The sequence below is a fragment of the Pongo pygmaeus genome, chromosome 20 (assembly GCF_028885625.2).
Source record: "Pongo pygmaeus isolate AG05252 chromosome 20, NHGRI_mPonPyg2-v2.0_pri, whole genome shotgun sequence".
NCBI lineage: Eukaryota > Metazoa > Chordata > Mammalia > Primates > Hominidae > Pongo > Pongo pygmaeus.
Window position 1 is genome coordinate 41,430,655 of NC_072393.2, and position 26,785 is coordinate 41,457,439.

Below are 26,785 nucleotides of genomic sequence, written 5' to 3' on the forward strand. Positions count from 1 at the left end.
CACTCCAGCCTGGCGACAGAGTGAGACTCCATCTCAAAAAAAAGAAAAATAAAAAGCCAGGCATGGTGGCTCATGCCCATAATCCCAGCACTCCGGGAGGCCGAGGAAGGCAGACCACTTGAGTTCAGGACTTCAAGACCAGCCTGGGCAACATGGCAAAAACCCTGTCTCTACAAAAAATACAACAACAACAAAAATTAGCCGGGTGTGGTGGCACACACCTGTAGTCCCAGCTACTTGGAAGGCTAGGTGGTAGGATCACTTGAGCCTTGGGAGGTAGAAGCTGCAGTAAGCTGTGTTCACACCACTGCACTCCAGCCTGGGTGACACAGCGGGACTCCATGCCGACACCAGCACGTGGCGTGTCACATTATTAAGGATTATATACAGCCAACAGTTACTGGGCTGGTTTCCTTTAATCCTCACAGCGGGCCCTGTCCGCAAGTCTTTCACCGTTTCCCGTCAACACTCCACCTTTACTGCCCAAAGTTTGGGGTTGGGAGGGAATTCCCAAGGGTTCCCAGGACTTAGGCTCGCCTCCCAGATCTCGCAACCTCAGCGTGCCTAGCCTCGGCAATCACCGCCCATCTGCCACGAGGGGGCAGCCGCGCACCGTTCAGACGCTGCGCCCCTGGTGCATTATGGGTCGCGTAGTCTCAAAGGTGGCATAAGCATCCTGGAACGCGAACGGCATTTCCCAGAAAACTACGCGACAATCTTAGCCTGGTCTTGCCCAGAGCTGGAAGCTGAGGTCTCGCCCCTCCCGGCGTTGCGGGGGATTGTGGGATGTAGGCATTTGGCTCCGCGCTCCGCGAAGGGCGGTGCAGCGCAGGCGCGGGCGTCCGGTACAGACAGCCGAGCTTAATCCGAGGCGGGGAACCAGCGTCCCGGGGGAGGCGCCGAAGCTGACTTTCTGGCCGCTGTGGAAGTGAGGCGAGCGAGCTCCCTTAGTGGCTGGAGCCGGCTGGGCCTCCTTCCTGTCCTCCTGCTTTCCTGCATCTCTACTGGTCCCTTTCCCTGGGCTCCTGGTCCGCTCCCAAGCCTGTTCAAGCACGAGGCGTTTCCATCTAAAAAAAAAAAAAGAAATCTCTTTTGCCGGGCGAGATGTCAGAGCCCCGGGAGCGAAAGTGTTGGTAATGTTAGACAGAATGAGTTCCTCTTCAAAAATCTAACTTCCTTGTCCTTTGCTCTATGAACTGCCCTTCCTGCAGAAACTGCCCTTACCGGGGAAACTGCCCCTCCCCGCCGCTGCAACCCATACCCCGCCTCTATTTGAAATAGGCAATCGGAATCAGCTTAGATTGTGAGGTCCAACCCTAGCCAATGGGGGTTAAAAACCCCTGCTCTCCTTTATTAGGTGTGCTTTTGGTACAGGTCTGGGCAGCACGCTTCTGCAGAAGTAAACTTTGCCTTGCTAAGAAACTTTTCTCCGAGTGCTTGTCTCTCTCTGTGGCACCAAGAACTTATTTCTAACAGTAAGAAGAATTTACTGAGGACAGCATAGCCTTGAAAAAGAAAAGTTTTACTAGAAAGAATGCTGCCGGGCACTCACGCCTGTAATCCCAGCACTTTGGGAGGCCGAGGCAGGCGGATTGCCTGAGCTCAGGAGTTCGAGACCAACCTGGGCAATACAGTGAAACCCCATCTCTACTAACAAAAAACTAGCTGGGCATGCCAGCATGTGTCTGTAGTCCCAGCTACTTGGGAGGCTGAGGCAGGAGAATTGCTTGAACCCCGGAGGCGGAGGTTGCAGTGAGCTGACATCATGCCACTGCATTCCAGCTTGGGTGACAGAATGAGACTCCGTCTCAAAAAAAAAAAAACGAAAGAAAGAATGCTGCAGGCCAGGCAGGGTGGCTCACACCTGTAATCCCAGCACTTTGGGAGGCCAAGGCGGGCAAATCACCTGAGGTTGGGAGTTCAAGACCAGCCTGACCAACATGGAGAAACTACTAAAAATACAAAATTAGGCGGGCATGGTGGCCCATACCTATAATCCCAGCTACTTGGGAGGCTGAGATAGGAGAATTGCTTGAACCCAGGAGGCGGAGGTTGTGGCGAGCCAAGATCACGCCATTGCACTCCAACCTGGGCAACTGAAGCGAAACTCCATTTCAAAAAACAAGAGCTGATTTTTTTGTTTGTTTTTTAGACAGCGTCTTGCTCTGTTACCCAGCCTGTGTGTGATCCCAGCGGTGTGATCTGAGCTCACTGTAGCCTCGACTTCCCGGGCTCAAGTGATCCTCCCACCTCAGTAAGCCCCATGAATAGCTAAGACTATAGGCACATGCCACCACACCCAGCTAATTTCTGTATTATTTGTAGAGGTGGAGTTTCGCCATGTTGCTCAGGCTGGAGTGCAGTGGCACAATCTCGGCTCACTGCAGCCTCAAGCTCCTGGGCTTAAGCAGTCCTCCCACCTCGGTCTCCCAAAGTGCTGGGATTCCAGTTGTGAGCCACTGCGCATGGCCAAGAATAAAGATTTTAATAAAGTAATGTGAAATTAACATGAAAAGCCAAAAAGGAAACTGGGCAAATATTTGAAAAGACAATACATAAAAGAAACACCAACAGCCAAAAAACCATGAAAGCCACGTTCACCCCCATTCATATTTGAAGAATGTTACATAAAATACTGAGACACCACCTTTTGCCTGTCAAATCAGGAAAGATGTTTATTTTTATTTTATTTTATTTTATTTTATTTTGAGACAGGGTCTGTCTGTCATCCAGGCTGGAGTATGGGGCACAATTTCGGCTCATTGCAACCTCAAACTCCTGGGATCCAGCGATCCTCCCACCCCAGCCTCCCAAGTAGCTAGGACCACGGGCACGCCACTATGCCCGGCTAATTTTTTTAAAACACTTTTTTGTAGAGATGGAGTCTTGCTATGTTGCCCAGACTGGTCTCAAACTCCTGAGCTCAAGTGATTCTCCCACTTCAGCCTCCCAAAGTGCTGGGATTATAGGCATAAGCCACCATGCCACAAAATTTTACAAGAAAATTTCAGCCAGCATTTGACAAGATTCCAGGGGACATGAATGAAATACCTAAAGATAAAAGAGTTCCTTGAGGCCGGTTAAGGTGGCTCATTCCTGTAATCCCACCACTTTGGGAGGCCGAGGCAGTGGATCACAAGGTCAGGAGTTCAAGACCAGCCTGGCCAATATAGTGAAACCCTGTTTTTCTAAAAATACAAAAATTAGCCTGGCACAGTGGCAGGCACCTATAATCCCAGCTACTCAGGAGGCTGAGGCAGGAGAATCGCTTGAACTTGGGAGGTAGACGTTGCAGTGAACCAAGATCACAGCAATGCACTCCAGCCTACAGAGCGAGACCTCCTCTCAAACAAAAAAAAAGGAGTTCCTTGATAAAAGAAATGTGGAATTTGCTGCCTTGAACTAAAGTTAAATTAGCTGCTTTGTTGCAGGAATTTTCGTTAATATGCTAGTCCATGATAACCTGTATAAAAGGATCCTCTTGGGCATTACTTTCTGGGTTTTTTGTGTGTTTTCAGAAACAGGGTCTTGCTCTGTCATCCAGGCTGGAGTGTCGTAGTGTGATCATATATCATATCTCACTGCAGCCTCGAATTTCTGAGCTCAAGCTATCTTCCAACCTGAACCTCCTGAGTAGCTAGGACTGCACGTGTGTTCCACCATGCCCAGCTAATTAAAAAACTTTTTTTTTGTACAGATGAGGTCTCATTATGTTGCCTAGAGTGGTCTCTATTCCTGGGCTCAAGAAATCCTCCCCTCTCAGCCTCCCAAAGCACTGAGATAATGTGTGTGCCACTGTGCTTGGCCTGAATTTTTAATTTTAAAATATATTTTGTGAGCTGTGCTTAGTAATGCACACCTGTAGTCCTAGCTACTTAAGAGGCTGAGGCAGGGGGATCGCTTGAGCCTGGGAGTTTGAGACCAGCCTGGGCAACACAGGAAAACCCCATCTTTACAAATAATCAAAAAGCTAGCCAGTACTCGGGAGGCTGAGGCATGAGAATCACTTGAGCTCGAGAAGTTGAGCTGCAGTGAGCCGTGATTGCACCACTGCACTCCAGTCTGGCTGGGTGACAGAGCATGACCCTGTCTCAAAAAAAAAAAAAAGGAAAAAAAATTATTCAACAACAGTTGTTAAAGCACAGGAAGGGCTGGGCACGGTGGCTTCCGCCTGTAATCCCAGCACTTTGGGTGGCTGAGGCAGGCGGATCACATGAGGTCAGGAGTTCGAGACCAGCCTGGCCAAAATGGTGAAACCCTGTCTCTACTAAAAACACAAAAATTAGCTGGGCATGGTGGCCCACACCTGTAATCCCAGCCACTGGAGAGACTGAGGCATGAGAATCTCTTGAACTCGAGAGGCAGAGGTTGCAGTGAGCCGAGATCACGCCACTGCACTCCAGCCTAGGCAACAGAACGAGACTCCATCTCAAAAAATTAAAAAAATACAAAATAAAATAAGGCACAGGAAAGGAAGGCTTTATTCAGAGCCATTACGATAGAGAGCGGGGCCACAATGGCCAGGGCTTGCAGTGAGGGAGACAGGTTGGGCTCAACTCCAAATACTGCATGGGGAAGTGGGAATTCATAGCCCAGGATCAGGGTGGGGTGCAGTGGATGGAAAGTTACTAAGAAGAAACATCAGGGGTAAGGGGGGATTCTGGCTAAACCAACCTAACAGGATTCTTGCTGAAGACAGGCCCAGGTGATCAGACATCCCATGGGGGCTGGTGGAGGATGAAGAACCTAATCAGATGTTGAAGATGGGAGAGGGTTCTCGCTAAACTGACTTAGCAGGTTCTTTGCTAAAACTGGATTTGACAAGGAAGTACACAGGTGAGCCTAGCAGAAGATTCAGAGACTTGACTAGTTTGACCATGCAAAGAATTTCTTTTTTGTTTTGTTTTTTTCTGATTGTTTTGTTTGGCTCACTGCAACCTCCACCTCCTGGGTTCAAGCGATTCTCTTCCCTCAGCCTGTGGAGTAGCTGGAATTACAGGTGCCTGCCACCACACCCGGTTTTTGTGTGTGTGTGTATTTTTAGTAGAGATGGGGTTTTGCCATGTTGGCCAGGCTGGTCTCGAACTCCTGACCTCAAGAGATCCACCCACCTCAGCCTCCCAAAGTGCTGGGATTACAGGTGTTGAGCCACTGCGCCCGGCCCAAGCAAATAATTTTTATCAGGGAATTGACTCCAAAGAAAAACAATAGGAGAGGAGATCCTGCAGGGTCACAGCCCGTACAAGAGCCTGGCCGCAAGGAAGCCTGGTGAGAGGAGAGGGAACAGAGTGGTGCTGACCTGCTGAAGGGAAGGCAGAGGTTGGACAGGTACCTGGATTAGTCATCACATAACAACTTGGCATCAGCCATGCTCTGCCATCTACTATGTGGCCTCAGGCAAGTGACTCACTCTCTCTGAACATCCACTTCCTCTCATGATAGTTTCTTTCTCAGAGGGTTGTGAGAGGCCTTGGCAAGCCATGGCCATAAAGCAATCACTGGCTGGGCATGGTCCCTCACGCCTGTAATCCCAGCACTTTTGGGGCGCCGAGGTGGGAGGATCACTTGAGGCCAGGAGTTCAAGACCAGCCTGGGCAACATAGTGAGACCTGTTCCTTACAAAAAATAAAAAAATGATTCAGGTGTGGTGGTGCACACCCGTAGTCCCAGCTACTCTGGAGGCTAAGGCAGGAGGATCCCTTGAGCCTAGGAGTTTGAGGTTGCAGTGAGCTATAATTGTGCCACTGCACTCCAGCCTGGGTAATGAAGTGAGACCCTATCTCACTTTTTTTTTGTTTGACATGGAGTCTTGCTCTGTCACCAGGCTGGAGTCCAGTGGTACGATCTTGGCTCACTGCAACCTCTGCCTCCCGGGTTCAAGTGATTCTCATGCCACAGTCTCCCGAGTAGCTGGGATTACAGGCACGCACCACCACACCAGCTAATTTTTGTATTTTTAGTAGAGACGGAGTTTCACCATATTGGTCAGGCTGGTCTCCATCTCCTGACCTAGTGATCCACCCGCCTTGGCCTCCCAAAGTGCTGGAATTACAGGCATGAGCCACTGCACCTGGCCAAGAAAAAAATTTCTTGCTCTTACAAAGTCAGCTGTGGGTCTGGGTGACTATCGAGGGCAGAAGTGCTCGATGCCAGGGCTCAGCCCTCTTCCTTCATGTGGCACCTCCAGGTTTGCTCAGCTCCTAGTATGGCCCGGGCGGGAGAAAACAGAGCATGGAGCATTCTGCACTGCCTTCCCCTGCGCCCGCCACAAACACAAGGTCTTGCTCTGTCCACTGGGCTGGAGTGCAATGATTGCACTGGTTTTTAAATGCTTCTACAAGGAGCATTTAAAGTGTTCTACATCCAACACTTCTACTTACATTTTATTGGCCAAAGTAAGTCACATAACTCCTGAGTTCAGCAGAGCCTGGGAGATGGCGGAGGGCATTGGTGATGCTTGCCCTACTGTCTCACTGCTGGTGCTGAAATACACACAAAACATATTCATTCATTCAACAAATGTTTACTGGGCACCTATGATGTGCCAACCACTGTTCTACGAACTGGATACATACCTATGAGTGAGTACATAGCAGTGAACAAGACATATAGAAATCCCGGTCCAGCTGGGCGCAGTGGCTTACACCTGTAATCCCAGCACTTTGGGAGGCCAAGCGGATGGATCACCTGAGGTCAGGAGTTCAAGACAAGCCTGGCCAAGATGGTGAAACCCCATCTCTACTAAAAATACAAAAATTAGCTGGGTGTGGTGGCAGGCGCCTGTAATCCCAGCTACTCGAGAGGCTGAGGTAGAGAATTGCTTGAACCCAGGAGGTGGAGGTTGCAGTGAGCCGAGATCGAGCCACTGCACTCCAGCCTAGGCGACAGAGTGAGACTCCGTCTCAAAAAAAAAAAAAAAAAAAAACAGAAATCCCAGTCCGTGGCAAGCTCACATTCTAGCGGAGGAGACAGAAATCTGGATCAATATGTAAAGTACACAGGGCTGGGCGTGGTGGCTCATGCCTGTAATCTAAGCACTTTGGGAGGCTGAGGTGGGTGGATCACCTGAGGTCAGGAGTTCGAGACCAGCCTGGCCAACATGGTGAAACCTTGTCTCTACTAAAAATACAAACAAATTAGCCAGGTGTGGTGGTGGACACCTGTAATCCCAGCTACTTGGGAGGCTGAGGCAGAAGAATCGCTTGAACCCAGGAGGTGTAGGTTGCAGTGAGCCAAGACCGTGCCATTGCACTCCAGCCTGAGCAACAAAAATGAAACTCCATCTCAATAATAATAATAATAATAAAACAAAAAAAGAGGACACAGTATGTGAGCGGGTGATAAAAGACAGGACCTTCCCGTGATCACTAGATGTGTAGACATGAAAGATCTGCTCCCCAGACCTGGGGCTGGAGAAGGTCTTGGTAAGGGAGTGGCGGCCTCATGTCTTCATGTCTGCCCTGAGACAGGCTGTTTGGATGTTGCTGTGCTTGCAGGGCCTCCATGCTGAGTTTTGTCTGTGTTCAGCTGCGAACATGCAGGTGACCTTGCCAGGCAGGCATCTTCTCATTTTCTCCAGGGCGAAGAGATGAGGACAGGGAGGTGACAGGACAGATCACTAGGGACTTGGTGGCTGTCATGAGTACTCTTTTTTTTTTTTTTTTTTGAGACAGGGTCTCGCTCTGCCACCCAGGCTGGAGTGCAGTAGTACAATCAAGGCTCACTGCAGCCTCTACCTCCTGGGATCAAGTGATCCTCCCACCTCAGCTTCCCGAGTAGCTGGGACTACAGGCACATGCCACCATGTCTGGCTAGTTTTTGGTATTTTTTGTAGAGATGGGGTCTTGCCATGTTGCCCAGGCTGGTCTCAAACTCCTAGGTTCAAGTGATCCTCCTGCCTCGGTCTCCCAAAGTGCTGGGATTCCAGGCATGAGCCACCGCACCTGGCCCTGTTGTGAGAACTTTTGACTCTTTCCTGGAGTGGGGTGCAGCCAGGGCAGGGGTCTGAGCCAGTACGGCCCTGACCTGACTCAGGTGGTCTCAGGCTTCCTCTGGCTCCACAAGAGGAGCAGACAGCGGGGAGCAGACAGAAGGGAGCAGGGAGACCAGGGAGGAGGCTGTGGGGTGTCCAGGTGGGAAAGGATGGAGGCTGTGGCAGGGTGGGGACAGTGGAGGGGAAAAGTTTAGTTTCTGTAGGTGGAGCCAATAATATCTGCTGACAGGTTGGAGTGGGTGTGAAGGAGAGAGGTGAAGGACCACCCCGGAGTGTTTGGCCTTAGTCACTGGAAGGACAGAGCTGCCACTGGCCTAGGTGGGGAAGGTGGTGAGGGAGCAGGTTCTGGAGGAAGGTCAGAAGCTCAGTTTAGGATATGTAAAAGCTTAAAATGCCTGTAACGGCCGGGTACATTGGCTCACACCTGCAATCCCAGCACTTTGGGAGGCTGAGGCGGGTGGATCACGAGGTCAAGGGATTGGGACCATCCTGGCCAACATGGTGAAACCCTGTCTCTACTAAAAAATACAAAAATTAGCTGGGCATGGTTGTGCATGCCTGTAGTCCCAGCTACTCGGGAGGGGAGGCTGAGGCAGGAGAACTGCTTGAACCTCAGAGGTGGAGGATGCAGTGAGCCGAGATCGCGCCACTGCACTCCAGCCTGGTGACAGAGCAAGACTCCGTCTCAAAAAAAAAAAAAAAAAAAAGAAAAAAAAAAGCCTCTGAGATCTTCCATCCTTTCCCATGGAAATGGTGAATATGATGCAGGATGTAGGAGCCTGGACTTTGCAGGAGGTGCCTGGGCTGGAGATAGAAATTTGGGGGTTAGGGTTAGGGCCAGGTGCAGTGGCTCATGCCTGTAATCCTAGCACTTTGGGAGGCTGAGGTGGGAGGATCACTTGAGCTCAGAGTTCAAGAGCAGCCTGGGCAACGCAGTAAGACCTCATCTCTACAAATAATTAAAAAAGAAAAAAGATAAAGGAAATTTGGATGTTTGCCGGGTGTGGTAGCTTGTGCCTGTAGCAGTAGCTATTCAGGAGGTTGAGGCAGGAGGAGGATTCCTTGAGGCCAGGAGTTACAGGCTGCAGTGAGCTACATCACTTCACTGCATTCCAGTCTGGGTGACAGAACCCCTGTCTCTAAGAACAACACAAAACTGGGCATTAGCCGGGCGTGGTGGCTCACGCCTGTAATCCCAGCACTTTGGGAGGCCAAGGCGGGCGGATCACAGGTCACGAGATCGAGAACATCCTGGTTAACACGGTGAAACCCCGTCTCTACTAAAAATACAAAAAATTAGCCAGCATGGTGGCAGGTGCCTGTAGTCCCAGCTACTCTGGAGGCTGAGGCAGGAGAATGGCGTGAAATCGGGAGGCGGAGCTTGCAGTGAGCCGAGATCGTGCCACTGCACTCCAGCCTGGGCGACAGAGCGAGACTCCATCTCGAAAACAAAACAAAACAAAAAACTGGGCGTTGATAGCCTAGAGACGGGATTTAAGCTGTGCATGTAGGGGAGGCACCCCATGGCATGAGTGGTACAGAGACCTAACACCTGGGGCTGGCTGGGAATAAGGGGTTGGGGGCCAGAACTAGATGACAATATGGTTACAATTGGCAGTAAGTGCCATGAGAAAGTACAAGTCATTTTGAAAGCATATAACTGGAAGCCTCACCTAGTCTCAGGTTGGGTGGAGACAGGGAGGGCTTTCTGGAAGAGATGACTCCTGAGGTGACACCTGCAGCCTGAGTAGCTACACAACCAGGCCAGAAAAAAAAAGGTGGCAGGAGAGTTCCTGGCCGAGGGCATGAGGGCTGGCAGCAAATGAGCCTCAGGAGAAGGCAGAGAGCTGGAGCAGTCAGTCTGGCAGGGAGGGGTGTGGTGAGAAGGGAATCTGGATTAGTCATCACCAAAAGATCTGTGCCAAGCCCGGGTTCAGATCTGGTTCTGCCACCCTCCGTGACCCTGCCTTTCAGAATCTCCATTCTCTCTCCTGCCCTGCAGACAAGGCTTGTGTAGCAGTTACCTTGGCCTGGCCCCAGCAAGGCCTCAGGAAACATCAGCTGCGACTAGTTATGTCTGTTGTGATCTTGTTCTTTGAGCTATTATATTAATTATATTATTAACGCATAAGTGGAGTGGTTAAGGATACAGGCTAGGGAGAGTGGCTGCTTGGGTTTAAGCTCAGAGTCGGTTTACTTATCTGGAAAATGGGGATAATAAATAGCATGTATGTCACACGGCTGTTAGGAGAACAAGGGAACTGATGGACGTCAAGCACTTGGAGGAGTGGTTGACGGTTACCTGTTTTTGCATCTTTTTTTTTTTTTTTTTTTTTTGAGACAGTTTCGCTCTTGTTGCCCAAGCTAGAGTGCAATAGCAGGATCTCGACTCACTGCAACCTCTGCCTCCCGGGTTCAAGCGATTCTCCTGCCTCAGCCTCCCAAGTAGCTGGGATTACAGGCACACGCCACCACGCCTGGCTAATTTTTTGTATTTTTAGTAGAAACGGGGTTTCACCATGTTAGTCGGGGTGGTCCCAAACTCCTGACCTCAGGTGATCTGCCCATCTCGGCCTCCCAAAGTGCTGGGATTACAGGCGTGAGCCACCACGCCTGGCCTGTTTTTGTAGTATTTAAGGAAGACTAAGAGTCTACCAGCTGAGGAATACAGGTGGCCTCCAGGCTGAGGGAACAGCATGGGCATAGACATAGAGCTAATAGGGGGCATTTACAAAGCATTTATCACCTATTTATTTATTTATTTATTTTTTGGAGACGGAGTTTCACTCTTGTTGCCCAGGCTGGAGTGCAATGGCGCAATCTTGGCTCACTGAAACCTCTGCCTCCTGGTTTCAAGCGATTCTCCTGTCTCAGCCTCCCGAGTAGCTGGGATTACAGGCATGCACCACCACGCCCGGCTAATTTTGTATTTTTTAGTAGAGACAGGGTTTCTCCATGTTAGACTGGTCTCGAACTCCCGACCTCAGGTGATCTGCCCGCCTCAGCATCCCAAAGTCCTGGGGTTACAGGCGTGAGCCACTGTGCCCGGTATTTATTTGAGATAGAGTTTCGCTCTGTCACCCAGATTGTAGTGCATTGGCATGATCTCGGCTCACTGCAACCTCCGCCTCCTGGGCTCTGGTGATCCCCCCACCTCAGTCTCCAGAGTAGCTGGGACTAGGCGCATGCCACCACACTCAGCTAATTTCTGTATTATTTGTAGAGACAAGGTCTCACTATATTGCCCAGGCTGGAGTCAAACTCCTGGGCTCAAGAGATGCTCCTGCCTCAGCCTCCCAAAGTGCAGACAATACAGGCATGAATCACCACACCCAGTCACCACTTAAGTTTTTTTTAATAATCAGTATTGCTGCAGATATCATTTAATTTTGATAGGGGGCCTAGTGGTATGGGGCAACCCATGTTCCCACTTTACAGATGAGAAAATCGCTGCTCAGGAATATCAAGCCACTCTTTTGGGGTTGTGCAGTTATTACAGGGCACAGCCAGGATTCAACTCAAGCCTAGCCAGCCTGCAGGGTAGGGGATAAGAGCCAGCCAGCCTGCCTGGGGACCAGATTTAGCTCCCCCTGATGAGTCCCGAAAAAGTACTGGACACCGGTGGCTCACGCCTATAATCCCAGCACTTTGGCAGGCCGAGGCAGGTGGATCACCTAAGATCAGGAGTTTGAGACCAGACCAGCCTGGCCAACATGGCAAAACCCCGTCTCTACTAAAAATACAAAAGTTAGCTGGGCGTGGTGGTGCATGCCTGTAATCCCAGCTACTTGGGAGGCTGAGGCAGGAGAATCGCTTGAACCTGGGAGGCAGACACTGCAGTGAGCTGAGATGGCGCCACTGCACTCCCTCCAGCCTGGGCAACAGAGCAAGATGCTGTCTCAAAAAAAAAAAAAAAAAAGAAAAGAAAAAGAAAGAAACCAGGCTATGTAAAAATATTATTGTTAAAAATTAAATTAAATCTGAAAAAGGCCGGTAGCCCATACCTGTAATCCCAGTACCTCACAGTACTTTGGGAGGCTGAGGCAGGAGGATGGCTTGAGGCCCGGAGTTCAAGAGCAGCCTGGGCAACATAGCGAGACCTCCGTCTCTATTATGTAAAAACAATAATATTTTTTAAGTAAATAAAGAAACCAGGCCGTGGCCAAAGGAATCTTCCTGTGTCTGGGGCCTTCTTTAGAGGCTAGCATACTGAGGACACCCTTTGAGCCAGTCCAGGAAGGAATGATTCTGGTGGCCCCTGACTGGGGCGGGGGCGTGGTAAGGTTCGCCTGGGAGGCGGCGCAGGCGCTGCCTGCGGTTTGACTGCCATCCGGGCTGCTGCAGGCACTGGGAAAGGCAATCCAGCCTCAATCCTCGCCACAGACACGGGCGATTGTCCCCCAGCGTGTGAGTCAAACCATACTCCAGGCCTCCAGGAGGTGTTTGTCGCGACAACACCTGGAGAGGGCCCGTGCAGAGTCCCTTAGTGAGCGGACCGAAAACCGCCACCCTGGTAGGATATTGGCAGGCCCTAGGGTGAAAATTCACACTACGACACTCGGGGGGGTGGGTGCCCTCCGAGTTCTCGTCCGCGGGTGCCTCCACCCAGACCTGAGGGGTGTCGGGAAGACCCCAGCCTACCGAGTCAGGGCGGGGTTAAGACCTTCGGCGCTGGAAACGCGTAGGGCGGGGCCCAGACCTGGATCCCGCTAGCGGGGCGGTGTGGGGTGCGCATGCGCAGTGTCCGCCTCGGCTCTAGGACCGCGCGGGCGACAGCAGGGCCGCGGTGCAGTGTCCGACCCGAGAGTTGCGGCCTGAGTCACCGGCCCCGCCCTCCGGAGCCGGACGCTGCGGGAGGCCCGGGAGCGGCAGCGGAAAGGACTCCCAGACCTCCGGACGTGTGCGGTGGTAAGCGCCCGGCCCGTACCCCCTCCGCACCCCGCAACTCCGACTTTGGCGGCCCCCAGACCCAGCGAAACCGTGAAGTCTCGGCCTCAGGAGCCCCCCAGATCCATGGTCTGATTCGAACCCTCAGACCTGTTCGATCTCCTTTTATGCCGTCCCGGGGACCCTTCTTCACCCTCTGTCTCATGATCCAAAATACAGGCCCATAGGTTTCAGAGATACCCTGTGAATTCTTCCTTGGGGTGTCCTGAACCGCGATCGTAGATCTGTGCCCCCAGTTCCAGCGGGGAACCCCATTGTCCGGGAACCCAGAGCTCACAGCCACGATCTTAGACCCGAGCCCACAGAGCCAGAGGTGACACTGGAATCCTGCCGCTGAGAATACCTAAATTCTCAAGCCCACATTTGGGATTTCCTAAACCCCCGCCCTAGGGCTCTTTAGGCCCTGGATGTTTGCTCCGCGCCCGTGACCCGCCAAGGACCTCTACATTCAGGCTGGGCTCTGGATCTCACATTCTAGCGCCCAGACACGTTTGGCACGCCTTACGCCAACTTGGGGTCCCCACCAAGAGGACCCCCACCAGATCTGCACCCTCCCCTTAACGCGTGCACCCAGTCCAGGCTTCCTCAAGCCCCACGGGTGCCTTTTAGACCCGACGAGGTTGCAAACCTGATCCCCCATACCTGCCCCACCCATCCGAGGACAACCCGCCCTCGCAAACTCAGACCCCCACCCGGAGGCCTCAGATTCCTCCTCCACGTCCAGCTGCCGAAATGCGTGTTTGAAGGGAGGGTGTGGGGCTCAGGGGCGAAGCACCCACTGGTCCCCTTTTTTCCCCCCAGCAGTGAGTCGCAGCCATGTTCCTGGTTAACTCATTCTTGAAGGGCGGCGGCGGCGGCGGCGGCGGGGGAGGCGGGGGCCTGGGTGGGGGCCTGGGGAATGTGCTTGGAGGCCTGATCAGCGGGGCCGGGGGCGGCGGCGGCGGCGGTGGTGGTGGAGGCGGCGGCGGCGGCGGCGGTGGCGGTGGAACGGCCATGCGCATCCTAGGCGGAGTCATCAGCGCCATCAGGTAAGGCGGAGACTATCGGAGGGGCGGGGCCTGGGAATGGGAGGAGCCTCAATGAGGCGTGGTCTGGGAGGGGCGTGGTCTAACAATAATAGAATAGGATTAACCTGGAGGCTAACCTGGGTACCTGAATCAGGCCGGAGAGGCCTGGTATGAGAGTCCTGCTATAAGGGGGTGGACCCCAGTGAGGCGGATATCAGTCCTTCGGGGCGGGGCTTGATATGGGAGTAGTCTGTGTGGGACCGGGACAATGTGGTCCTGAGGGGACTGATGTGGAGTTTTGGGGGGTGGGGCTTATGGGTCTGGGCCCAGCCTGCATTGGCTAACCCGGAGATGAACGTTAAAGGGGCGGAGCCAATGCGTCTGAGTGACATTTTACGTACGGGGCTTGACTTATGAGTGTGGACAGAGGTTTTAGGTGGGTTAATGAGGAGGTGAGCCCAGGAGAAAGCAGGACCTAATGGGATAGGGGAAATGGCCCAGAATGGGCTGGGCTTGCTGGGAACTGGCTGGATTAACGGAGAAAAATGCCCCGGTAGGGGTAGAGCAGGTTGGCTTAATTAGCCATGGCCACTTAGCAGTGATCCCTTGAAGGGGCGGGGACCAATGGCTGGGGTAGGATGTTGGGAAGACGGGCATTTAGGAAGGGGGCCATGGAGTAGGGTCTTGGGCAGATGGCACCTGAGGAGGATGAGGCCTTGGGAAGCTGGGGCAGAGCCTCTATGAAGTGAGCCCTCCAAGGGGCGGGGTCTTTTGATTCTACGTGGGATTTTTAGGTTGAGGGTGGCCAAGATGACTGGAATCTGCCACTGGGTAGGTGTGCCTGGCAGGAGGGGAGCCTCCCAGGGGACGGGTCTCTGGGTTTCCTCAAGGGTGGGGTTGGCCTGAGGAAGGGAGAAGAGGGGCACGACCAGGGCAGTGTGGATGGGGACAGATGAGGACAAGAACAAATGAAGGGCACAGCAACCAAGTAAGGAAGATAGCGGCTGGGGTCTGGAGCGTTTGGGCTGATGGTTCTGTAGTGCTGCCCGTTGGAGGCCCCGCCCCTGGCACTAACCCCTCCCCCTTATCTCTTCGCAGCGAGGCGGCTGCGCAGTACAACCCGGAGCCCCCGGTAAGCCCCCTCTGCAACCATACCCCCTTCTCCTGCCAAGGCCTCTTCGAGGTCCCATCCCTGTCCCTGTAGAGAAGCCCCACCTTCCTCCCCTTCTTGTGAAATTCCTCTGCCAGTTCCTCCCATGCCGTGTCCGCAGCTTCTCCATGGGTCTTAGCCATGCCCCACATACGCGCACCCCATTCACTACCACCCCTCATTCTTTTTCTCATCAAGCTGCCCAGCCCACTCTGACTTCCCCACCCAGGGTGCTTGGGTTTGGGGAGCTGTCCTGGCCGGGTTCCCCTCCCCCTGCTCTGAGCTCTCCTCCCTTTGCAGCCCCCACGCACACATTACTCCAACATTGAGGCGAACGAGAGTGAGGAGGTCCGGCAGTTCCGGAGACTCTTTGCCCAGCTGGCTGGAGATGTAAGTAACCTGGGGTCCCTGGCCCCGTCCTAACCCTTCCATCCCTTCCCTTGTGGCTGCCCTTGCATACACACCCTTGACCGTGAAAATCCCAGTGTTCCCATTCTCCATGACATTCTCAGACCCCTTTCAGTCACCCGTGACCTGCCCCTAACTTCCGCCCGCAGGACATGGAGGTCAGCGCCACAGAACTCATGAACATTCTCAATAAGGTTGTGACACGACGTAAGTGACCGGGGTCAAGGAATAGGGTAGGTTCAGAGGCAGAGGGGCCAGAGAGGATTTGACCTCTGGCCTCTGACTTTCAACCTGTTGCCCACAGACCCTGATCTGAAGACTGATGGTTTTGGCATTGACACATGTCGCAGCATGGTGGCCGTGATGGATGTATCCTTGGGGGCAGTGTGCGAGAGGTCCTGGGTGCACAGGGAGTTTTCTGACAGTATGTTTGGGAAGCCAACGTGTAGCTTTCATATCCACAGATGTGGAAATGCATTCATCAGAACACACTCACCTACAGACATGTGGCGGTAAATCATAATAATGCCAGCTGTCACAGCTGGCACTTTAATTATATAAAGTGACCGAACTGTCACAACCACCCTGTTGGACAGGCACAATTATTATATTCCATCTTACAGATGAGGAAACTGAGGCTCAGTTCCCTGAAAGAAGCAGTCATTTGTCTCAAGTTATAGATAAAGGTCAGGCGTGGTGGCTCATGCCTGTAATCCCAACACTTTGGGAGGCTGAGGTGGGCAGATCACCTGAGGTCAGGAGTTTGAGACCAGCCTGGCCAACATGGTGAAACCCCATATCTATTAAAAATAAAAAAATTGGCCGGGCATGGTGGCTCACGCCTGTAATCCCAGCACTTTGGGAGGCCAAGGCGGGCGGATCACGAGGTCAGGAGATCGAGACCATCCTGGCTAACACAGTGAAACACTGTCTCTACTAAAAAAAAAAAAAAATTAGCCCGGCGCGGTGGCAGGCGCCTGTAGTCCCAGCTATTCGGGAGGCTGAGGCAGGAGAATGGCATGAACCCGGGAGGTGGAGCTTGCAGTGAGCTGAGATCGCGCCACTGCACTCCAGCCTGGGCGACGGAGCCAGACTCCATCTCAAAAAATAAAATAAAATAAAATAAATAAATAAAATAAATAAAATAAAATAAAATATTAAAATAAAATAAAAATACAAAAATTAGCCGGGCGTGGTGGTGCGCACCTGTAGTCCCAGCTACTCGGGAGTTCCAGCTACTGAAGCAGGAGAATTGCTTGAACCTGGGAGGCGGAGGTTGCAGTGAGCAGAGGTTTCGTCACTGCACTCCAGCCTGTGGACTCAGGTCTTTTGGGCTTGAGAACCCATGTTTATAACAGCCACAGCACATATACACACACACACACCTAAGAGCACACCCACATACGTGAAGGTGTATGAGGCAGTGTGCACAGGAACACACGTGTATCTGTACATGGGCCAGCCATTAGCTGATCTTGGATACATGCATATTTTTATTTATTTATTTATTTATTTATTTATTTATTTTTTGAGGCGGAGTTTCGCTCTTGTTACCCAGGCTGGAGTGCAGTGGCGCGATCTCGGCTCACCGCAACCTCCACCTCCTGGGTTCAAGCAATTCTTCTGCCTCAGCCTCCTGAGTAGCTGGGATTACAGGCATGTGCCATCACGCCCGGCTAATTATTGTATTTTTAGTAGAGACGGGGTTTCTCCATGTTGGTCAGGTTGGTCTCCAACTCCCGACCTCAGGTGATCCGCCCACCTCGGCCTCCCAAAGTGCTGGGATTACAGGCGGGAGCCACCGTGCGTGGCCTATTAAGAATTTTCTGAATGAGCAATTAACAACTCTTCAGGCAAGGAATTTGTACTTTAGAGTAGTTGAATGTAATTCCTCATGGTTATGTTTAAAGAGAATCCTTATTTAGAAATATAAGTGGCAATATGTATGGATAAAATGAAAAATAAAACCGCACACCAGGTGATATGACTAGGACCAAACGGGAGCTGGAGTTTCAGCCCTGGCTGCCCTGCTTGCTGTATCACCATCGTGTCCACAGTGCATGTGATGCGTGCATCTGGGTGTAGCTGTCACTCTTCTTAACACCCTCCCACCAGAGCGACACCACAGGCAAGCTGGGCTTTGAGGAATTCAAGTACTTGTGGAACAACATCAAAAGGTGGCAGGTGTGTAGCAACCTCTGAAATCCCTGGCACCCAGACCCCCAAGCCACGGAGACACCATGCCCCACAATGCTCACTTGGACCCAATCTCTCTGTCCCCACAGGCCATATACAAACAGTTCGACACTGACCGATCAGGGACCATTTGCAGTAGTGAACTCCCAGGGGCCTTTGAGGCAGCAGGTATGGCTGGCAGGGACATGCTGGGGCTGGGAGTGGGATGGGTGAGAAAACCTCTACTCAGCTGGTCTGGGCCTGACTCCAGGGCATGGGAGCGGGTTGGGCCATGTGGCCCCCACAACTGAAAGACTAAATCCGTCTCAGGGTTCCACCTGAATGAGCATCTCTATAACATGATCATCCGACGCTACTCAGATGAAAGTGGGAACATGGATTTTGACAACTTCATCAGCTGCTTGGTCAGGCTGGACGCCATGTTCCGTGAGTGACACCCCAGCTATCTTCCTGGGTAGGGATTCCTACAACCTCTATGGGCCAAGGTCTCCTCTAAGCCTGACTTTGAGGTGGGCAATGCTAGGGGCACAGTGGTGACTGAATCAGTTCCAGTTTCTGCCCTCATGGAGCTCACAGTCTGGTGGAGGAGACACAAGTCCCCAGACAGTGACAGTTCAGACTGGTGATGGCTGGGAGAGGGGCAGCTCAGGGCAGAGTGATGGGTTGTGATGCGGGCAGCACAGGCCGAGGGTCTAGGGCTCTGGTGAGGGAAAGAGTGAGCAGAGCGTGCTCAGATTGTGCTTGGGGAAGCCTAGAGGGCAAATCCAATCCAGGAGGAACCTGATGCAGCCCAAGGGGTCAGGGAGGGCTCACTGGAGAGGGAACATTGAGACCTGAGGGATGAGGAGAGAATTTAGTGAGAAGGTAGGGAATACTGTTGCAGGCTGAGGGAACAGCCTGTGCAAAGGCCTAGAAGGGAAAGAAGATGGGGCTTCTGATGCTTTTTGTTAGATTTCTTTCTTTCTTTTTGAGACAGAGTCTTGCTGCTTTTGTTGCCCAGGCTGGAGTGCAGTGGCACGATCATGGCTGACTGCAGCCTCAACTCCTAGGCTCCAGCAGTCCTCCTGCCTCAGCTTACCGAATACCTGGGAGTACAGGCACACATCGCCATGCCTGGCTAATTTTTAAAATTTTTTGTAGAGAGAGGGTCTTGCTATGTTGCCCAGGCTGGTCTTGAACTCCTGGGCTCCAGCAATCCTCCTACCTCAGCCTCCCAAAGCTTTGGTGTTATAGGCGTGAGCCATTGCATGTGGCTTCTGAGTGTTAGTGTACTGAATGCTGAAGACATGGCTGGGAAGTGGGGAGTACTGTCCTTATTTTGTGAAGGAGGAACTTAGGGTTCAAGGAGGCAAATTTTCATGCTCATAGTCACCCAGCTAGGAAGTTGTAAAGCCAGAATTTGAACTTGGATCTATCTGAGATCTGAGCTAAGTAAGAGAAGGTAGGAGCAGTGAGCATGATTAGGTCATGCAGGATTGTGGGTGCCAAGTTTGGGGGTGCTCAGGCTCTACCAGGGACATTGGGGAGCCATGGCAGTTTCTAGGCAGAGGGAGGACAGGGTCAGGTTTGGCTTTAGAAAGATCCCTTGGCCTCGGCGGGGCACAGTGGCTCATGCCTGTAATTCCAGCACTTTGGGAGGCCGAGGAGGGCGGATCACGAAGTCAGGAGTTCGAGACCATCCTGGCTAACACAGTGAAACCCCGTCTCTACTAAAAATACAAAAAATTAGCTGGGTGTGGTGGCGGGCGCCTGTAGTCCCAGCTACTCGGGAGGCTGAGGCGGGAGAATGACGTGAACCCAGGAGGCGGAGCTTGCAGTGAGCGGAGGTCACGCCACTGCACTCCAGCCTGGGCGACAAAGCGAGACTCCATCTTGGAAAAAAAAAAAAAAAAAATCCCCTGGCCTCCATGCCGGGTGCAGTGGCTCACGCCTGTAATCCCAGCACTCTGGGAGGCTGTGGCGGGCGTATCACCTGAGGTCAGGAGTTCAAGACCAGCCTGGCCAACATGGCGAAACCCCGTATCTACTAACGATACAAAAATTAGCCAGGCATGGGGGCGTGCCTGTAATCCCAGCTACTCAGGAGGCTTAGGGAGGGAGAATTGCTTGAACCCAGGAAGCAGAGGTTGCACTGAGCAGAGGTCATGCCATTGCACTCCAGCCTCCAACCTGGGTGACAAGAGCGAGACTCCATCTCAAAAAAAAAAAAAGAAAAAGAAAAGTAAAAAAGATCCCTTGGCCTCCAGAGAACCCACAATGCATGAAGAGTAACAGAGGAAAAGAAGCAGGTATGTGATATAGCAGGGAGGTGAAGGGAGTGGACAGACAAGGTTGATGCCACAAATCACATAAGAGGGGCCAGGAAATAGCCAATGGATCTACCAGCAAGAAGGCTGATAGTCGGGAGGATCATTTGAGTCCAGGAGTTTGAGACCAGCCTGGGCAATGTAGTAGGACTCCATCTCTACAAAAAAAAAAAAGGAAAAAATAGCCGGGCGTGGTGGCACATGCCTGTGGTCTCAGTTGCTCGGGAGGCTGAGGTGGGAGGATCACTTGAGCCCGGGAGGGTGAGGCTGCAGTGAGCTATGATCTTGCCACTGGACTCCAGCCTGGGCCACACAGACACTGTCTCAAAAAAAAAAAAAGGGCTGGGCATGGTGGCTCACTCCTGTAATCCCAGCACTTTGGGAGGCCGAGGCGGGTGGATCACCTGATGTCAGGAGTTTGAGACCAGCCTGGCCAACATAGTGAAACCCCGTCTCTACTAAAAATACAAAAAAATTAGCCGGGCATGGTGGTGCATGCCTGTAATCCCAGCTACTCAGGAGGCTGAGGCAGGAGAATCACTTGAACCTGGGAGACAGAGGTTGCAGTGAGCCAAGATCGTGCCACTGCACTCCAGCCTGGGCAACAGGGTGGGACTCTGTCTCAAAAAAAAAAAAAAAAAAGAAAGGCAGCCAGGGCGTGCAGGACGCTGTGGGTGTGGACACCTGAGGGTGGTGGTAACTGAGTGGAGATAGTGTAGTCATCATGTCTAGATTCCCTGTGTGTGGGGAACATGGAGTCAAGTTTCAGGGCAGGCGTGGGGACCTACCAGTAAGACACTAGGGGCAGGAAGTAGAGTGTGCGGAGCCTCCCTCTAGTAGCCTGTTAGGCTTAGAACTGGAGAGGATGGAGCAGAGATGTCAGTAGGAGGCTGGGGCTAGGCAGAGGTGATATCAGTACACAGAGGCCATTATTGAGGAGGGTAACAGCTTGGATTCCAATCCTGATTTCTTCACTTTCTTGCTATGTGACCTGGGGCATGGCCCCTCCCTTCTCTGCCTCATTTTTTTTTTTTTTCCCTGTTTTTAATTTTTAGTTTTTTAAAAAACAGAGATGAGGTCCCTGTTGCCCAGGTTGGTCTCGAACTCCTGGGCTCAAGTGATCCTCCCATCTTGGCCTTCCAAAGTGTTGGGATTATAGGTGTGAGCCACCACGCCCAGCCTGTGCCTCATTTTAAAATGACACTTAGCTCACAGAGTTGGATTAAATAACCTAATAACTGGAAAGCACTTTACACCATGCTGGGCAGACAGTAAATACTCAGTGAAGTGCTAGCTGCTATTATTGTTATCCCATATATTTGTGTAATGTTATTATGCTAAAAACCAGTCTCCTTCCTTCCCTACCGCCAAACCTCCCCATCTCCTCCTCCAGGTGCCTTCAAATCTCTTGACAAAGATGGCACTGGACAAATCCAGGTGAACATCCAGGAGGTAAGAACCCCCATACTGGGGTATGGGTGCCTGGGGGGACCCCACCCCTCAGCCCTCCATACCAGCTCTGAGCTGCAGTCCCCTCCCTCCTATTTTGCCAGCAGTCCCTGGGTGAGGGCAGAGGGGCTGGTGCTCTGGGGTTCCCTGTCCTCACTCTCCACCCTCCTCTCCCCAGTGGCTGCAGCTGACTATGTATTCCTGAACTGGAGCCCCAGACCCGCCCCCTCACCGCCTTGCTATAGGAGTCACCTGGAGCCTCGGTCTCTCCCAGGGCCGATCCTGTCTGCAGTCACATCTTTGTGGGGCCTGCTGACCCACAAGCTTTTGTTCTCTCAGTACTTGTTACCCAGCTTCTCAACATCCAGGGCCCAATTTGCCCTGCCTGGAGTTCCCCCTGGCTCTAGGACACTAACAAGCTCTGTCCAAGGATCTCCCCACGCCCACCAGGCCCTGCACACACCCGCTCCATAACCTCTCCCCTGTACCTGTGCCAAGCCTAGCACTTGTGATGCTTCCATGCCCCGAGGGCCCTCTGTCAGTTCTGGGAGGATGACTCCAGTCCCTGTACACCCTGGCACACCCTTCACAGTTGCCACCCAGGCGACCAAGCTCCAGACCGTGCCAGACCCAGGTGCCCCAGTGCCTTCGTCTATATGCTGCTCCCAGCCTGCCAGGCCTAGGAGGAAATAAAGATGCCCCAGTTGCTGATCTCTATGGGATCTGCCTCCTGATCTGATCTGAGAGAGGAGGGATGGCTCGGGCTCTGGGTCCTGGGGAGCAGGGGAGGTAGTAGATTCGTCCCCAGGGCTGGATCCGTGGATCTCCTCGTCTTTTTCTCGTCTGCATTTTTTTTCTCATCCTGAGCTGTGGAGGCTGAGACAGGACCCAGAAGCCCCAGTGATCTCTGCTTCTGCTTCCAGAGTCCGGGCTGGAGGGAGGTCTCAGTGCCACTCCTGGCCCTGTCCCCCAGGGCCATGTTTGCCCCTCTTGCAGCTGCTCCATCCACACTTGGCCTCCGCCTCTGTTGTGTCATGGACCATTCTCAGTGTCTTCCTTCCCACTTGAGGACACCACCTCACGTCCCCGGGTCCTGAGGGGCAGCCTATGGCTGCTGTTTGGGGTACTCAGCAGAGGGCCCAGAGGTAGCAACATCCTAGGAGTAGCCCTGGTCCAGCATGAGGCACCAAGGGCTGGGGGTAGTGGGCAGTCCACAGGGCAGAGATCCCTGGCTGGCGGGAGGATGGGCTTGGCGGGGAGGGGTGGACACACACACAGACACACACAGAGGCCAGCGTTTATTGACACTTTCCAAGTCCCTCAGGCCCCCTCAGGCTTCTTGGTCTTAATTCCTGGGGAAGGAGGCCCAGCCAAGGGAGTACAAGCTGTAGACAGTGCCTAGAAAGGGGAAGCGTTGGAGACAGAATGAGACCTAATCCCCTCCGTGGACATCCCGGGCTTTTAAGGCCTTCTTCAGGCTCCCCGGTTTCCAGCCTGGACCCCAGCTCTAGTTCGGACTCCAGCTCCCTTCCCAGATTGGACTCCTATTGTAAAGCCCCCTGGCTTTGATTTAGACCAGGCTGGGAGCTTTCTCCCCAACTCCTCCCTGGGCCTCAGCCCCACCACTAACCCAGCCACCCTCCTGGGACAGGAGCCCAAGCCTTAGTTACTCCCCTCCCTACATGCCCGACTCCAGCTCAGTACTCGACCCCCTTCCTAAACGCCAACCCCCAAACCAGATCCTTGTCAGTCCTGCCCAGAAACCAGCCGCCTCCTACCCTGGGTCCAGCCCCGCCTCCCCCGCAGCCCCGACGGGCCCGGCGCTCACCGCCCAGACACAGCGCCATTGTCACTCGGTACAGGATGTTGTCAACGATGCCGCCCTTCAGGTACAACGGGATGTCATTGTCCTCCTGGATGTGGGGGTGTCTGATGAAAAAGGGGTGCTGGCTGCTCCTTAGAGCGCGCCCCGCCTGCCCCGGCTTGGTGCGCTCCCGGCTGGCGCGTCGGATCCCCGCCGCCCGCCCCACCCACCTGGAAGAGCTTCTGTTTCTCGCGCACTCGGTTCTGCAAGCGGTTCCGGGCGGTGGAGCTAAAGGAGCGGATCAGCACCTGGGACACCTGCGGAGTGGGAGGTGGGCGGGGTATTGGAGGCACCTGGAGGGGTGTCCTGAAAGGGGACCCCGCTCTCTGAGGCCTGGACGTGGGGACAGCCCCATCACTAGCGGGCGTCCCAAAGGCGAGGAGGGTAATAGCTTGGATTCTGTTACCCGCGAGCTGCCAGCCTGGGCTGGGAGGGGACTCGCCCTAGAGTCTGGCCTGGAGGTGACCTGGCTGCCTAGAGGGTCCAGGAAGGGAGAGGACCCAGAAGGACTTTATTCTGGGGGATCTAAGTCCTGAGATTTTTGTTGGGGGAGGGTTTCCTGGATTAAAGGGAGGAAACCAGGTCCTGGGAACGTGGGGACCGTAATGGAGGTCCCCGGGAGCGTCCAGGCTACCTGAGAAGCCCCGGGTGAGGCCAGGGTGTTACGTTCCCAGTGTTAAGGGTTCCCGAAATGTTAAGTTCAAACCTGGGGCTTTGGGCCGGGGTGGGGGTCCCCAGTGGTCTCCCAAGAGTGGATTGTGGGGGAGGGGACCCAGGCTGTTTAGCGGGGAGTCCCAGGCCCTGAAGGGGGCTCACGTTCCAAGGCCCCAGATGCGGGGGCACTTGGAGAGTCACGTATCAGGGCAGGGTTTTCCGGGTGGGGGGCTCCAGCCCAGCCCATGGGGGCCTCACCCGCAGGGCCTGCATTCTGCCTGTCCTCTTCCGCCGGAGTCACCTCCCCTCTCCGCCCAAGGACACGCGTGGTCCTCCCCTGTCCAGGAACCCCAGGCCCCACCCGCTGCGCGCAGCGTGACAGCTGGGGACGCAGCGGGGCTGGGGCTGGGGCTGGGTTGGGGGGAGTTCTGCTCCTCGGATTCGTCCACCGCAGAGGAGGCGGTCCAGACCCGCACCCTGGGCCGCAGCGCGCATCCGTTTCGGTCTCGGAATTTCGGTTGGTCCCAGCGGAGCCCAAAGCGGTACCAGGGAATACATTTTTGCAGATTTTTGGAGATTTCCGCCGGGGGCAAGTGCAACTCCTCCCCGGATCTCTCCCTGCCCGCTGGTATGTGAGAGTGAGGAAAGGCATAAGGCCAAGTTCCAACTCCCTGTTCTGTCTACACAGCCAGAGTTTGCACCTCCGAGCCTGTTTCCGTATCTGTAACGTGAGGGCTAAGGCAGGATCTTTCTCAGAGATTTGTTGAGACATTAAATGACCTTGTTTTTAGGAAACACAAGCTGAAGTCTTTGGGAGTAAAACGGTATTTTATGTTACCCTAAGAAACACATCATATCTATTTATAGCTCTCTAATTCTGGCAGGCAGCGGGGTGCAGCACAGTTGTCCTAATGGTTTTAGCAACCAGGAAAGATCCTGGCCTAGTCTACAAGGTTTTCTTTTTCTTTTCTTTTTTTTTAGACAGGGTTTTGCTCTGTTGCACAGGCTGGAGTGCAGTGGTGCGATCATAGCTTACTGCAGCCTCGACCTCCTGGGTTCATCGATCTTCCTGCCTCAGCCTCCTGAGTGGCTGGGACTACAGGCGCCCACCACCATGCTCGACTAATTTTTGTATTTTTTGTAGAGGCTGGGTTTCACCATGTTGCCCATGTTGGTGTCGAACTCCTGAGCTCAAGAAATCTGCCGGCCTCATCGTGAGCCACCGCACCCAGCCAATAGACAATGTTTGTTTGCTTATTTTTGAGGCAGCGTCTTGCTATGTTGCCCAGGGTGGTCTCCAACTCCTCCAAGTAATGTTCCCACTTCTATCACCCAAAGTGCTGGAATTAGAGGCGTGAGCCACTATACCCAGCTTGTAAAAGGTTTTAACAATCTCTTTTATTTATTTATTTAATTTATATTTTTAGACAGAGTCTTGCCCTGTTGTACACGCTGGAGTGCAGTGGTGTGATCTTGGCTCACTGAAACCTTCTGCCTCCTGGGTTTAGGCAATTCTTGTACCTCAGCCTCCTGAGCAGCTGGGATTACAGGCACCTGCCACCACACCCAGCTAATTTTTGTATTTTTTAGTACAGACGGGGTTACACCATGTTAGCCAGGCTGGTCTCAAGCTCCCAACCTCAGGTGATCCGCCCACTTTGGCCTTCCAAAGTGCTGGAATTACAGGCCTGAGCCACCGCTTCCAGCCACTGTCTCTTTTAAAGACGGCTTTTATAATTATTAAATTCCCTTAACACTTTCAAACTATGCTTGTAAATTTAATGTTAGGTTTTTCCATTTAAGAGCCACAAGTAGGGCCGGGCGTGGTGGCTCACACCTGTAATCCCGGCATTTTGGGAGGCTAAGGCAGGTGGATCACTTAAGGCTGGGAGTTCGAGACCAGCCTGGTCAACATGACAAAACCCTGTCTCTACTAAAGATACTAAAATTAGCCAGGTGTGGTCATTGGCACCTGCAATCCCAACTGCTTGTGAGACTGAGGCACAAAAATCGTTTGAACCCAAGAGGCGCGGAGGCTGCAGTGAGCCAAGATTGTACCACTGCACTCCAGCTTGGGTGACAGAATGAGATTCTGTCTCAGAAAAAAAGAAAAAAAAAAAGCTGACTTACCAGATGAACAGATGACTCTTTCTTCAATTCTTAAATAACTTTTATGAATAAAAAATTCATACACTGTACATAAACAGATTTCAAGTAAGTCTTAGTCACCAGCTGAATTCCACATTTTACAATGGAATTACAAGATTGACCTGTCATTTAAATAGGCCAGTTTACCTTAAATATTACAAATTCTTAAAATACCAAGTATTCACAGATTCTCCCATCCAAGTACTAACCAAGCCCGACCCTGCTTAGCTTCCGAGATCAGACGAGATCGGGCGCGTTCAGGGTGGTATGGCTGTAGACGTAGTCACAGATTCTCTAACACAAAGTTAATACCATGGGGGCCGGGTACTGTGGCTCATGCCAGTAATCCCAACACTTTGGGAGGCCGAGGCAGGTGGATCACCTGGGTCAGGAGTTTGAGACCAGCCTGGCCAGCATGGTGAAACCCCGTCTCTACTAAAAATACAAAAATTAGCCAGGCGTGGTGGTGGGTGCCTGTAATCCCAGATACTCGGGAGGCTGAGGCATGACAATCACTTGAACCTGGGAGGCGGAGGTTGCACTGAGCAGAGATTACGCCATTACACTCCAGCCTGGGCAAGAGAGAGAGACTCCATCTCAAAACAAAACAAAACAAAACAAACAAACAAAAAATTTAATACCATGGTTTTGACTGTCTTTTCT

General features: G+C 52.8%; 2 protein-coding genes, 1 long non-coding RNA gene and 1 pseudogene across 5 annotated transcripts; 1 reads left to right on the forward strand and 3 right to left on the reverse strand.

Annotated features, from left to right (window-relative positions):
* Positions 1-399: 399 nt before the first annotated feature.
* LOC134738867 (uncharacterized) lies at positions 400-12,758 on the reverse strand. Its single transcript, XR_010125042.1, has 3 exons — positions 12,635-12,758; positions 6,381-6,482; positions 400-1,067 (listed from the first exon to the last, which is right to left on the reverse strand). It is a non-coding gene; the product is annotated as an uncharacterized LOC134738867 (long non-coding RNA).
* A 5-nt stretch (positions 12,759-12,763) lies between these two features.
* Positions 12,764-22,173, forward strand: CAPNS1 (calpain small subunit 1). Of its 3 annotated transcripts, none has more exons than XM_054462317.1 (11): positions 12,764-12,901; positions 13,742-13,968; positions 15,046-15,079; positions 15,398-15,487; positions 15,655-15,712; positions 15,810-15,874; positions 17,621-17,689; positions 17,791-17,869; positions 18,011-18,127; positions 21,401-21,459; positions 21,635-22,173. In XM_054462317.1, exons 2-11 carry the CDS (start codon positions 13,757-13,759, stop codon positions 21,659-21,661), a joined length of 810 nt encoding a protein of 269 aa, XP_054318292.1. In that variant the 5' UTR covers positions 12,764-12,901; positions 13,742-13,756; the 3' UTR covers positions 21,662-22,173. The 3 variants fall into 3 exon arrangements, with proteins under 3 accessions (XP_054318292.1, XP_054318293.1, XP_063514758.1); XM_054462318.2 differs by having other exon boundaries at positions 12,766-12,901; positions 13,745-13,968; XM_063658688.1 differs by having other exon boundaries at positions 12,807-13,009; positions 13,745-13,968.
* Positions 22,174-22,741: 568 nt separating this feature from the next.
* LOC129019547 (cytochrome c oxidase subunit 7A1, mitochondrial) lies at positions 22,742-24,560 on the reverse strand. The gene is made up of 4 exons (XM_054462319.2): positions 24,233-24,560; positions 23,491-23,577; positions 23,285-23,369; positions 22,742-22,854 (listed from the first exon to the last, which is right to left on the reverse strand). Exons 1-4 carry the CDS (start codon positions 24,245-24,247, stop codon positions 22,802-22,804), a joined length of 240 nt encoding a protein of 79 aa, XP_054318294.1. The 5' UTR covers positions 24,248-24,560; the 3' UTR covers positions 22,742-22,801.
* Positions 24,561-26,284: 1,724 nt separating this feature from the next.
* LOC129021259 (5S ribosomal RNA) lies at positions 26,285-26,401 on the reverse strand (annotated as a pseudogene).
* Between the last annotated feature and the right edge of the window lie 384 nt (positions 26,402-26,785).